General features: G+C 40.1%; 1 protein-coding gene across 34 annotated transcripts in view; it reads left to right on the top strand.

Annotated features, from left to right (window-relative positions):
- The window catches only part of ank2b (ankyrin 2b, neuronal), an 892,118-nt gene that overhangs the window by 753,386 nt on the left and 123,855 nt on the right, over positions 1-14,877 (top strand). For all 34 annotated transcript variants that reach the window (XM_043697402.1, XM_043697316.1, XM_043697278.1 and 31 more), the window contains one exon: positions 10,506-10,650. In XM_043697402.1, the coding sequence (XP_043553337.1) occupies positions 10,506-10,650 (145 nt within the window). The remainder of the gene's footprint in view (positions 1-10,505; positions 10,651-14,877) is intronic.

The following is a 14,877-nucleotide window of genomic DNA, read 5'->3' as shown; positions in this document are numbered from 1 at the left end:
GGCCAGGTGTTAGATTTGGAAGTGGTAAGCACTTTGGTGATAGCAACCACATTTTGGTTACATTTACTTTAGCGATGGAAAGGGATACTGCAAGACAAGAATTATAGCTGGGGGAAAGGCAATTATGAGATGATTAGGCAAGATTTAGGATGCATAGGATGGGGAAGGAAACTACAGGGATGGGCAAAGTGAAATGTGGAGCTTATTCAAGGAACAGCTACTACGTTCCTTGATAAGTATATACCTGTCGGATAGGGAGGAGTTGGTCAAGCAAGGGAACCATGATTTACTATAGAAGTTGAATCTCTTGTGAAGGGGAAGAGGGAGGCTTATGTAAAGATGAGGCCTGAAGGCTCAGCTAGGGCACTTGAGAGATGCAAGTTAGCCAGGAAGGACTTGAAGAGGGAGCTAAGAAAAGATGGGAGGGGACATGAGAAGTCTTTGTCAGGTAGGATCAAAGAAAACCCTAAAGCTTTCTGTAAGTATGTCAGGAATAAAAGAATGACTTGAGTAAGATTATGGCCAGTCAAGAACAGTAGTGGGAAGTTGTGCATAGAGTCCAAAGAGCTAGGAGAGGCACTAAATGACTATTTTTCATTAGTATTCACACAGGGAAAAGACAATGGTCGAGGAGAATACTGTGATACAAGTTGTTAGACTAGATGAGATTGAGGTTCATAAGGACGATGTGTTAGCAACTATGGAAAGTGTGAAAATAGTTAAGTCCCCTGGGCCAGATGGGATTTATCCTAGGGTTCACTGGAAAGCTGGGGAGGAGATTGCTTTGCTCTTTATGTTGTCATTGCCTTTCGGAATAGTGCCAGAAGACTGGAGGATAGCAAATGTTCCCTTGTTCAAGAAGGGGAGTAGAGACATCTGTTAATTATAGACCAGTGAGCCTTACTTCAGTTTTGGGTAAAGTGTTGGAAAGGGTTATAGGAGATAGGATTTATGGTCATCGAGGAAGGAATAATTTGACTAAGGATAGTCAACACGGTTTTGTGAAGGGTAGGTTGTGCCTCACAAACATTGTGGAGTTCTTTGAGAAGGTGACCAAACAGGTGGATGAGGGTAAAGCAGTTGATGTGGTGTGTATAAATTTCAGTAAAGCATTTGATAAGGTTTGCCATGGTAGGCTATTGCAGAAAATAGAGAGGAATGGGTTTGAGGGTGATTTAGTAGTTTGGATCAGAAATCGGCTAGCTATAAGAAGACAGAGGGTGGTGGTTGATGGGAAATGTTCATCCTGGAGCTCAGTTACTAGTGGGGTACCACAAGGATCTGGTTTGGGGCCACTGCTGTTTGTCATTTTTATAAATGACCTGGATGAGGACGTAGAAGGATAGGTTAGTAAATTTGCAGATGACACTAAGGTCAATGGAGTTGCAGATAGTGCTGAAGGATGCTGCAGGTTATAGAGGGACATAGATAAGCTGCAGAGCTGGGCTGAGAGACAGCAAGTGGAGTTTAATATGGAAAAATGTGAGGTGATTCACTTTGGAAAGAACAGGAACATGGAGTACTGGGCTAATGGTAAGATTCTTGGTAGTGTGGATGAGCAGAGAGATCTCAGTGTCCATATGCATAGATCCCTGAAAGTTGCCACCCAGATTGATAGGGTTGTTAAGAAGGCATATGGTGTCTTAGCATTTATTGATAGAGAGATTGAGTTTTGGACCCATGAGGTCATGTTGCAGCTGTGAAAAACTCTGGTGCGGCCGCAATTGGAGTAGTGCGTACAATTCTGGTCGCCCCATTATAGGAGAGACGTGGAAGCTTTGGAAAGGGTGCAGAGGAGATTTACCAAAATGTTGCCTGGCATGAAGAGAAGACTTATGAGGAAAGGCTGAGGGACTGGAGGTTGTTTTCGTTACAGAGAAGAAGGTTAAGAGGTGACTTCATAGAGATATACAAGATGATCAGAGGATTGGATAGGGTGGACAGTGAGAGCTTTTTTCCTCTGATGGTGATGGCTAGCATGAGGGGACATAGCTTTGAATTGATGGGCGATAAATATCGGACAGATATCAGAGGTAGGTTCTTTACTCAGAGTAGTAAGAGCATGGAATGCCATACGTGCTATAGTAGATTCTAGATCAGTGGTGCTGGAAGAGCACAGCAATTCAGGCAGCATCCGAGGACAGGCAAAAATCGAAGTTTCGGGCAAACGCCCTTCATTCCTGATGAAGGGCTTTTGCCCGAAACGTCGATTTTTGCCTGTCCTCGGATGCTGCCTGAATTGCTGTGCTCTTCCAGCACCACTGATCTAGAATCTGGTTTCCAGCATCTGCAGTCATTGTTTTTAACCTGCGTGCTATAATAGTAGATTCACCAACTTTAAGGGCCTTTAAATGGTCTTTGGTTAAACATATGGATGAAAATGGAATAGTGTAGGTTAGATGGGCTTCAGATCGGTTTCGCAGATTGGTGCAACATTGAGGGCCAAAAGGGGTCTACTGCGCTGTTATGTTCAATGTTCTAAAGTTCCAACGAGTGGAGGGGAACCTTCAAGCTTTCCCACCTTAGCACCTGTCCATCTGCATTTCCAGCTTGTCTACTTCAGGTGGCCCCTCCAGCCAGAACCTACAACCACAATATCAAAGCAGAATTGGTGGCCAGAAGGCAGGATCATTGTGAAATGTCCCAGTTTGCGATGCCTGTTTGAAATTGGAGAATCCAGTCGATAGTAATAAGTAAATTTCTGGCTTTGTTTCTTTTTAATTTGTTTTTCTCATGTGTAATTTTGTGTATAATTTGGCTATGATCTTCAACTCAATTTTATTATTTTTTTGATGAGTTTCTTCCTTTTAGCAAAGTATTAAGCTTGCCCTGACCAGTTTCAAATGTACTGTTCATTTTTTCAAATTTAAAACTTCACATTTGTTTTGGTGTCTTAATTTTTTATTTCTAATTTTCATCACACGGTTTTTTGAATTAACATTTATGTTGCTGGTTAAGATCAGGAGTCAGACAATAGTCATCTAACTTCTGGCCTTGTCCACCCCAGTCAAACATCGGCACCCCCACATGTTGCTGGCCAGACTAGATTTTGAATTAATTGGAACAAGTGATCTGATTGTACCTCACATAAAGATTATATTTCTTGCCTGTTTCCCAAAATATGAATGTTCCAGTTTAAAAGTAATCTATCTTCAGTCTTTCCTGCTTTTCAAATCTTTCAGTTCTTTCTATTCAGTACCTCAAAAAGCAAAGTTTCAAGCTTGTCTTGTACACTGTTTAATCAGGGATAAGGTAAATCTCATTTGATTTTCTTAACTGCTTAACTGTCACTGTTCTGTTTGGAAATCTATTCAGATTGGCAAAAAAAACAATGAAACTGTTTAATCTACTTGTGTGCCTTGATTGTACAGTGAAAAAGAATCCATTATTACCCCACTTATTCCAATTGTTTTACTACAGAGCTCTGGTTTTGCAATTTGTCAGAAGACAGTGGTCTTTAAAAGTAAAATGCAATCTGAAACCATTATAACAACTATGTGTATAAGCTAACATTTTGAATAGGCAATCTTTATCAATAATATCATTATTAAGGCTAACATTGTCAATTCCAGTCTTTGGTGAGGGAATGGCTGTGTGGTGTCCCTTCATGTCCCTCCCTGTTGCATCCTTCCAGAATGTTCTCTGGCTCTCTGCCAATCAATCTTCCAGGTCAAGATCACAACGTCCAATGGGATCTCAGTGTTATGTATGGAAGACTCTGGAGCCTCACTTGGCATCCATCCTCTGATGTGTCAAGGGCACATCCCCCTTTCCATACACAGCCATGGAGCCCTGCATGACAGGTGGCTGAAATTCATAGAATCGTAGAATCTCTCCATTATGGAAACAGGCCTTTCAGCCCAATAGGTTCGCACCAACTCTCCAAAGAGTAACCCACCCAGGCCTATTTCCCCTATATTTTCCCCTGACTAATGCACCTATCCTACACATCCCTGAATGCTATGGGCAATTTATCACAGCCAGTTCATCTAACCTGCACATCCTTGTGACTGTGGGAGGAAACTGGAGCACCTGGAGGAAATCCATGCAGACACAGGGAGAATGTGCAAACTCCATGCAGACATTTGCCCGAGGCTGGAATCGAGCCTGGGTCCTTGGTGCTGTGAGGCAACAATGCTAACCACTGAGCTATGGACCACCCAAATTGCAAACTAAAGCTGGCACAATGAGAGAAACCAGGCATTGGGAAAATGGGACAAGCAATTGTCTGTATCATGAACCATTCACATTGAAGGGTTGTGAAATTAAGTGTCCCAGACACTGCAAGTAGAGTTGAGACTTTCTGTAACCAAGCTAAATCATATCAGTATTGCATAAGTAATCTATGATGCTGCACATTGTCCCAAACACGGTCCAGAGAGTAGAACCTGTAAATAGTTTTGCTTTAGTAAAAGCAGATAGTTTCAAAATTAGTAGTAAGTATCTAGATTAAGCATTTCACAAATGGATAAAGAGAAAATAAGGGTTTACTTGGCACAGGAGAACAGTTTGTCCTCATTAGTCAAGTGCAGGTTGAATGCAAAAATACATCGCACTTCGAAGGCAATGAGGAGTGTGAACCTAAAATAAAGTACACAACAAGATTTTTAATTCTTTTCACATATAGTGACTCCAGTGTGTTCTCAAGACAGGCACAAGTGAGAATTCCCATTTGGATCTTCGAGTGTGAACCTTCAGAAAAAAAAATTCCCAAGTCCCATGATCAAAGCAGAAACTATTTGAAATGGTATTACTTTGATAATGGCTACTTCTATTTGTTCATCATTATAATATTACAAAAGCTTCAATATCAGTGGTGTATTAGTATTCTTACTTCTCAGTGATCAATTTCTGGTAACTCATTCATATTGATGTAATCCCATTGGGGGAAATAGTTATCTGGTTGACATCAAAGCAAACCCTTGAATTTTTTTAATCTATGTGAATGTGTCCCATGAGTACAGGTTTCTGTTACTTTTGTATGTGACTAGACAAATGCATTAGGATGTAATTTCATCAATGTTACCAGGGGTTTAAATTGGGCCAACTGGGGTTTATGTTTTCAGAATGTCTGAAAATAGTTTTTGTTTTACAAGAGTTGATTGTGTTTAGCATGTTTCAAATTTTTCATTTTTGTTTAACCTAACAGTTATAGGAGAACACTTTTACTCGCATCCATCTCAGAAATTAATTCATCTGTACAGTATGTTATATTTTCTTTTTTCGTTTTGCTTCATTTGTTCCCTTCAAAGCTTTCTTTAGATCTAGAGTCTATTGGTAGTTTGAATAATAGTTACATAGTAATGCTGTGCTGTATCACTGCTGTTAGTGTAATTGACTTTAATTTACTCTGTGTTCTTTGCTTAGGTTTTACTAGGTATGCTAGTGGCCTAATAGTGATTGACTTGTAACAGTATAGCCCCTTCAATCTAATGATCAGCTCAGAGATGTTGGTTCCGGATGAAATTGTTGATGTCAGTGAATAGTAATAAATAATTTGTGCTACAGCTAAATTTAGATCTCTGAACTGAGCTTCACTGATGTGACAGATGAAGTTTAATTTTTAACTTAAATCAGTGTTGGAAATGGGTGATAGTGAATCAGGCAACTGTCAAACATACATTCAAATATTCACTTCCATTGGGGAAAAAAAGAAACAGTTGTTTGGAACATATAATTGGAAACTGATGCAACTTTCCCTGTCAACGCTGAAAGTTAAAATCGACCTTGTAGACTCTAAGAATATGTCATATAAAGTCAGAAGGATTCTAACCTGACTCCCTAGGTCTGTACATATAATGTACACCAGCCTCATTAGAGCTGTCTGTCAGCAACGCACAGCTGCCTCCCACAAGATACAACCTGATTCGCAGTTGAATATTACACTCCTCCACACCAGGGTAATGTAGAGAAATTCAGTTGACCAGTTGGAACAGTGTGGATTATCAAATCTTGGTGGAGGATTGGAAAGATCTACTCATACCCACTCTCAAGACTTCCGCTGAATGAAGAATGAGAACACAAAATACTCCACCCCACGTACCTGACTCAGCACAAATAGAAGAGCCAGTACTTCCCCCGACAGATGAGATTTGACACTATGCAGTACATTTTGGCCCTGGCTAGCTAGAAAAAATGTTCAAATTAACATCATATGGCTTAATAAAGCAATGGCAGATCTGGTAATTTCCCCATGACCCTATTTCTCTCAACCTCGCTTAAGCCCAGCTTTACTGCAGTTGTTTGTGGAACCAAATTTTCACTCTTGGCAACAGGAGGATGCATTTTCTGTTCAAGTGCAATATAAAACTACTCAAAAACAAGCATAGGGCTGGATTATATTTCAGCTGCAAGTGTGTTTGAAGTTGGGGGAGCATATACATTCAAGTGGATGGCCTTCCTATTGCCAGCAACCTGTCTACAATCTGTCTGAAATTTTCTGGGTGACAGGAAACATTGGGTAGCCTCCTGAGTTTTGGGCCTCTTGAGACCCTTATCACCCACAATTCAACCTGCTGCTATTGCAAAGATTGCCCAGCAGCTGTTCAGATGGTTGTGATACTTTATCCTACGAGGGTAATCTGAGATGGACCAGGTACTTTCCAGATCCTATAATAGTTATTTGGGCAATATGTCCCTCTTATCCAAAATAATAAAGTTCTGTGTGATTGTGCAATTAAATGAAATATATATTTCTCTATAGCCTGTACTTTTGTTTCTAAAGTTTATGAATTTTATGTTCTAAGATGATACTGATAAGATTAAATGGATTAATCAACATTTGTTATATGGAATGATTATTTTGTTGCATTTCCTGACAGGTTGCATCTAAATAGCATATTAAAATATAACTATATAAAGAACATTGCAGCACAGAAACAGGCTCTTTGGCCCTCCATATGTATAATATTTAATTTATCAGTCTTAAAATTATAACAAACACTTTTCCTATCCAGCTGAAACTTGCCAGCATATATTGAAATATCTAAGTGGGAATTAATCAATCTTGTTAAGTATCATATTGTCAAATGGAAATTTTATTTTTATTTTAATTATTTTAATTTTCTTAACTTTTTAATTAAATATTTTAATTAGCATCTGTGCTTCATTTGAATAAATACAGAACGCAAGTCGAAACACATTGACTGTAATGTACATCTAGCAGGTGGCTGAACATTTTCCATCTGGACTAAAGCAGTGCACAATTCAACTTTGCTGAAAAATCAAATGACATTCCACATATGTTAAATGTAAATTGAGCTACTGTGGGTTTTAAATTACAATGATGAGTTTAAAAAAGAGATTTTACAACCCATTAAATTTTCCTGACCCCATGGCAGCAGGAATGCAGCTGGAGCAGAGAATAGGAAGATAGGGGAGTTGCATCAGCACAGCTCCCCACTGCCTCACCAGGAGCAAGCAGGCAATTTAAGTAAAAGTAAAACAATGCATAAGCTTGAATCTGAAATAAACACAGGATACTGGAGAAACTTCGCCAGTCTGGCAGCATCTGTGGAGAGAGAAAGAATGAACATTTCTGGTCTGATATGTTCAGAACATAGAGTCATATTGACTCAAAATGTTATCTCTGTTTCTCTCTCCACAGATGCTGCTAGCCCCACTGAGTTTCTCCAGCATTTTCTGTTTTTGTAGACAATGTAAATAATCAGGGCCCCAGCTAGAATCCCTGCTGTTTCACTGGCAGTTCTGTGGTAGAAAGACTTGGGAAAATCCTTGGTACTCTCTTTTCAAACCCTGTAGGAATATCCTGCCCAATGTTCCAGCTTGGTGAGCTTTTGACAGATCTGGGAAAAGTTGGAAATGTTGTGAGATTTAAGCATGTGATGAGTGGGGGAGAATGGGAAAAGGAACAAAATGTTTCTAGGAACCAGAGAAGTCTTGGAAGAACATTGACTGAAATAATGCCATTGGGGTGGCACGGTGGCTCAGTGGTTAGCACTGCTACCTCAAAGTGCCACAGCCCTGGGTTCGATTCCACCCTTGGGCTGCTGTCTGTGTGGAGTTCTTATATTCTTCCCATGCCTATGGGGTTTTCCTTCAGGTGCTCTGGTTTCCACCTACATTCCAAAGATGTGCACGTTAGGTGGATTAGCCATGCTAAATTGCCCATAGTATCCAGGGATGTGTCGGTAAGGTGGATTAGCCATGGGAAATGCAGGGTTACAGGGATAGGTCTGGGTTGGGTGCTCTTTGGAAGGTCGATGTGGATTTGATTGGCCAAATGGCCTGCTTCTACGCTATAGGGATTCTATGAAAAAGGTATAGGAGTTATTTATGGAAATGCTAGTTTTCTTTAGTTGTATTCTGTGAAATTAACCCCAGCTACTGAAAAGTACACTGCATTATTTTGAATATAACACAACAACATTGTGGATTTCCTTTCTTTGCATTCATTGGATATGAGAGTCACAGGCAATGCCACTACTTATTCCTCTTTCGTAAATTTCATCTGGAAGTGTTATTGAGTCTAACCCTTGCCTTGCATTTCATGTTGTTTGGATGCACTTACACAGATCTAAGATTTTGAGTCAGGGCTGATGAAGGGACAGCAATATATTTCCAAGTCTGGGTGCATGGACCTTGAAGATGATATTATTCCCATTTATTTGCTGTCTTGACCTGTCCTTTTAGCTGTTTGAGGTTGTATCTTGGGAAATGCTGTTGGAGAAGCCTAGTTGAATTGCAGTAGCACATTTTGCATACGTGCATACTAAATGATGATGTTATGGTGGTGCAGGGAGTGAAAATTTAAATTGATGGGTGAGGTAGTGATCACACGGGCTACTTTGACTTGAGCTACTTGGATGTTATTGGAACTGCATTAATCCATGAAACTGGAATGCATTCCTTCACACTTCTAACTTGCGGATGATGAACAGGAATTGATAAGTGCACCCTTCATTGCAGCCAACCTCTGCTTGCTCTTATAGCAGGATAGTACTATACCTGGACAAATTAGGTTTCTAGTCAGTGATGACACCCTCCTCTTCATAGTGTTGATGGTGCAAATGGAATTTGGTCTCGATAAGTGTGAGGTGATGCATTTCAGCCAAACAAACAAGGCAAACAATACATGATGAATGGTAGGATCCTGAAAGCATCGAGAATCAGAAGGATGTTTGTGTACATGATCACTAGTTCCTTAAAATAGGAGGACAAGTAGATAAAGTGGTTCAGAAGGCATATAGGATAGTTGTACCTATTAGCAGAAGTGTACAGTTTAAGAGCAGGGAGGTTCAGCTGGAACTTTATGAAACATTGGTTAGGCCACATTTAGAGTATTGCTTGCAGTTCTGGAATCCATATTATAGGAGGCACATGATTGCACTGGAAAGGGTGCTGAGGTGATTTACCAGAACATTGCCTGGGCTGAAGAGTCTTACTTATGAAGAGAGATTGGATAGACTGGGGTTGTTTTCCTTGAGAATAGCAGAGCCTGAGGGGAAGGTGGAACGATAATCGAGATGTATAAAACTATCAGAAGCGTGAGGTAATCAGAAAAGAACTCTTTCTCATGGTGGAGGGACCAATGATCAGTATGTCTAGGTTTAAGGTAAGGGGCAGGAGATTTAGGGAGATGTTAGAAAAGATTTTTTTTCTCACCCAGATAATAGTGGGTATCTGGAACTCACTGACTGTAAGGATGGTAGAGGTAGAAACCTTCATGAAATTTAAGAAGTGTTTAGATGTGCACTTGTGATGCCAAGGCATTCAGGTCTCTGGGCCAAATACTGGTTAATGGGATTAGAATAGTTGGGTGCTTGTTCTTGAGCAGTGCAGACTTGATGGGCCAAAGGGTTGTCTTCTGCAGTGTAGGCATCTGACTGTATGATGCAGGATTAGACCGTGATAATGGGATTGACCACCAAGGAGTGGACAACGGTCATTCTTGGCACTTGTGTGGCGCGAATGGGACTAGTGATCTAACACAAAGAAACTGACAAAAGAAGACACATTGGTCAATTTAATCTCATTCAGACAGTTGTGATCCTCTGGGCAACAATTCATGTTCAAAACATACACTTCCTCATCACCCAGAGCCATGGAATTTCCTGGAAGAGATGTAAAACTAAATAAAAGCTCAAGCCAATTATAGCAATTATAATTTCAACAATTAAAGCTAATTCACGGGGAACACTATGCTACAAAGTATCCACCTTTTACACAAGGCAATCTCTTCCCTCAATAGAAAATGATTCCAGCTTTCTCTTGAACTGATCCATAAAATCTGTTCGCTAGCTAACTATTGATGATAAAGGAATCTCCATCAGGTTTGAAGTTGCAGTGCTCTGTTTTATGTAATGTGTTACAGTCACTAGGTTCTTTTCATACTTTTTTTCTGAATCTTCAGTAATAAACAGTTGCTACTCTGATGTTACCTGACTGTGTGCGCATGGTTAGTTTCCAGCCAGTGTCTTTTTCATCCTGGGTCACCCTGCAACTCAATGCTGCTCCTGACTGATCAACTGTCTCCTCTTCCCAAGGAGATGATACGATGACCGGTGATGGAGGAGAGTACCTTAGACCAGAGGACTTGAAAGAACTCGGTGATGACTCTCTACCGAGCAGTCGATACCTGGACAATATGATGTATAGAGGAATAGGACGACTTGGAGAACGCTCAGACAGGTAGATTTCTAATGTTTTTTATAAGACCAATCTTTATACTTCAATAACTGATTTTAATTTCATTGACTAAGAGAAATTCCAGTCTCAAGCAATTATAGTAAAATTGTGATGAGTCAAATTGAATGTGGACCGCCCATATGTTTATGTTGTATAGTATTTTAAGATAGCTGAAGAGGCCCTTCATAATTTTATTTACCTACAAACATGCTCCAAGTCAAGAAATACCAAATGTAAACATGTTGATGGAGTAAATATATCAAAAACGAGAAAGTTTCAATTTTTTCCTGTCTTACAATGGCCTATCCTTGTACAGTTTAAAAAAAAAAGTAAAAGTATTGGGAGTTAGCTCTAGAAAAATACAGCGATACTTTTCAGCTTAGTGTGCTATCTTTGGATGGGTCTGCCATGTCACCAGTGTAATCAGTCATGTTTTCATGCTGCAGTGTGAACTGCTGGAGCATCTCGCCAGACTTTGCAGTTTTAGTTGGGGAAACATTGTTAGGGTTCTTCATGGTTTTTCAGCGTGATAATCTTCCTTTGCTTCCATCACTCCTCGCATAATGCTGGGGATCATCCAGGCAGCCTTTTATTAGCCTCGTAGTCTGTGGATCATGTCCTTTTTATTTGCAAAGCAATGTGGCTTTGTAGACATACCTATCACACAAAGGGACATCGTTTCTATGTCAAACGTGTTGGCACAGACCATAGCAGTGACTTGTTTCTTGCTTAACTTTCCACCATTACACCTTTCATCTTTAAACATTAGCAAATACAATTTGGTAAAACACTCTGATTCCATCCATTTTAAACATATCATTGCATAGGTGAGACCAATTTGCAGTGATTGCTGCAGGCCTGTCCAAGATTCTGTGCACTGGTGTGGCCTAACTCTGTTTTAGTTGGTAGGAACAGTCAAATGACAAATGTGGACAAGTTTAACTAATCTGGAGTTACCAGTCTGGGCCGTCAGTTTATTGTAGACATCATTCGTTTGGACTTCCTATTCTGCTGACAGGATGGCTGACAACCTAACTAAAACTTGGGTTATCCAGATAGGTGCACTGTGGCTTTCCTCTCCAGGAAAGCCAATAATTGTTGTTAGTGGTGAGTGGGTCAAAGCCTCTGTTCTTTCATAAATTTTGACAAGGTTCCAAACCAAGTTTAGGAATAGCCAATTTGCTGAAAAGGTCAAAGCTGCATCTCAGGACAACCTAACTAATTTGGCAGAAGTAACCTGTTCTTTCAATAGACATTTCATTCATTCTCATATCAATCACTGATTTTTATGTATGATATCCGGAAAATTTGTGGGTGTGGTATCTGTTTATTCTGGTTTTGTGTTGTTGTGTATCCAGTTGCAAATAGTAAGGCATACTAACTTTCTGTGGATTAATTAAAAGTTGCCTTGCCTAATTATAATCCTTGCCTCTGCATTTTACTGACATTATATTTGAAATAAATGAAACCCTAATGTACCTCAATTCCAGGTTTTGTTTATTGTAAGCAGATGGATCTTGCCATTTCCACATGGCAGAATGGGAAAGTATACTGGATGGTAGTTTACTCAACCATACAGGCAAAAAGATTAAGTGTGTGATTTCCGGTCTGTACTTTATTTGCAAGTCTCAGCTGGAAGGTCACTCTCTGCTCCAGTTGCTCCCAGGACGGCTTAAGAGAGGGAAAGGAAACGTCAGCAATCACGTAACCCTAGTCAATCCAGCAACAAAAATGTGCATTTATATTAGCACCTTTAATGTAGTAACAAATCCCAAGGCATTTCATAGACACTTTATCAAATAAATTTTGCTACCAAATTATGTGAAGATACATTAGGGCAGTTCAACAAATGCTTGGTCAAACAAATGTTTGGTCGTGAGGAAATTCTAGTTCTTGAGACTGAATCTGAAGGTACAGCTCCCACGAGTGAGCATGGAAATTCAGGAATCTGCATGAAGCCAGTATTGGGGCAATGCAAAGATCTTAATGGGTGTGGATCCAGTGGAAATAATACCAAGGGACAGTGATATTATATAGGGATTTAGATTATTTCAAAATTTAGTTGTTGCAAGACTGAAACCAGTGTAAGTCAGCAAGTTTCAAATTGATGGGTGAACAAGACTTAGTGAAGTTGGGCTTTGAGCAAAAAAGGTTGTGACAAGTTTAATTCTAAATGAGGTAGAAGATGGGATGCCACCCTGGAGAACATTGGAATAGTTAAGTCTTGATATAACAAAATCATGGGAGAAGGTTTCAGCAGCAGATGGGTCGTGACATGGAACAGGATCTTCTGGGCCCACAGGAGGTGAAGAAGATGCTAGGAGGCCTGGAAAAATAAGTGGGTTGTCATTGAGACTGTTGTGGGGAAAATCACCAGTCTCTGAGTCAGAGTCGGGGTTTAACAACAGAGTTTATTGTACAAGGAAGTACCGGAGCTCTGGGAAGAGAAAGACATCAACAGCACAGTGGTCAGCAGCGAGTCTTCTCTCAACCCAGAGCACATGTCAAGATACTTTATACATTTTGTAATAAAATAGGTCAGTGATGAGGTTATTGTCTTTGTAACATAGTTTGTTTATTGTAAACATTGCAGAATCGTTGTCAGTTCCAGCACAGTCTTTGTTAATTTCAGCATGGTCATTGTCAGTTTCAGCACAAACATTGTCAATTTTAGTGTCTGCGAAGAAGTCCATTACTTTAGTAATGGTGCTAATCGCTTTTCCTGAGAAGGACGATTACTGGACCCAGACACTTCAGTGGGCAGTATACGCTACTCATGTGTATTCTCTCCCCAACCCGCCTTAAACTAATCACATAGGCTGAGAGTGCATTGTGCTGGCATCCAGGTGGTTCCAAGCAGTGTCTGTTTGCTCTGTCTCTCTCCATGTTGTGGTCCGGCAGCCATCTTGTGTGTCAAATGGCCAACGTATGGCTCAGCGGCCATCTTGTGTGTCCGTGTGCTTAGTTGTCACCCTGCCATCTCCCACTTCAAGACTGTTACCCAATATCTTCCTGCCACCACCCAAGTAAATGCCAGTTAAAAGGGAGAACGGACCTCCTTCCCACCCTGCCTCTGCTTAAAACCTTTAAATAATCAATTGACAACCACTTAAGGGTCTGTTCCCATCTGGGCAGACCAAATCTCGAATTGTAATTATCTTATAAACCTGGTTGTGGTGCTTGAGATTTTGTAGAGTGCCTTTGATTTGCAATAATATGCCCATGATAAAGGGCATGTACATGGGAGATGTGTATGACTGCTGATAGTCACACCACTGCTGTTGTTCTTGATCCAATCTCCCTGCTTTCCCTGTGAATCCTCACACCCTATCAACCCCACCATGCCCCCAACAACACAACATTGCCCCTGCTCACTCCAGCCATCATGGGAGTCCAGGGCTGTTGATTTTGTCTCTATCAAGTACTTCTCTGGGGTGTTGTTGAGTCCTGGAGCTACTGACCTCCAGTTGATTGCCATCTACAGGTCTGCCTATGTCCGTGATAGGCTCAGGGTCCAGTGGTCTTTTCTTCTACACGTGATACTTGTCCAGTAAAGAAGACTACACCTCTGGTCATCTTTGGAAATTGTTGCATAGTTGGAAGTATGTAGTTTTATCAATGAAACAAATATATCGTCCCTGAGGATCAGCTCTGGGACAAATATAATATCCATTGTTAATAATGTATTTTATTTTGCTTCATATACCTAAAGTAGTAGTATTTTGAATCATTAGGAATTGGAATATAATTAATTTATTTGGATTTCAAGTTGCTCTTGGGCAAACAAGAGTATCTGTTATCATGCACGATGCATCGAAAATGTGCAAGTTCAATTGAGAATAATGTTAATTCTGTTGGAGAAATGGTGCATTTCTGAGGATTTTATTGCACTGTTCCACTTGTGGATAACATACAAGTGAAAGCCATTATCTTCTACAAAAGTAAATAACTATAAATTACAGTGACAATGTTGACCCGAGATATCAGATAACTCATTTTTTTCTTCCCAAACTTCATGTTCGTACATACTCTCTGTATTGATAAATTCTCCCATCTTTTCAACCATGATGTAACATACTCACATTAGGACCCATCCTCAAATATCACTGATAGATATAAGTTTTATTTACCAGTCACTTCGAACACTGAGAAAGGGATCAATAAAAAAAGACGTGGACTCTCTTGAAAGGATTCATTGAAATTTAAGGCATGGTCATTTGTCGGGTTGGA

This window comes from Chiloscyllium plagiosum, chromosome 1 (genome assembly GCF_004010195.1).
Source record: "Chiloscyllium plagiosum isolate BGI_BamShark_2017 chromosome 1, ASM401019v2, whole genome shotgun sequence".
NCBI lineage: Eukaryota > Metazoa > Chordata > Chondrichthyes > Orectolobiformes > Hemiscylliidae > Chiloscyllium > Chiloscyllium plagiosum.
Note: the sequence above shows the minus strand (reverse complement) of the source record. Positions and strands in the feature narration are given on the sequence as shown.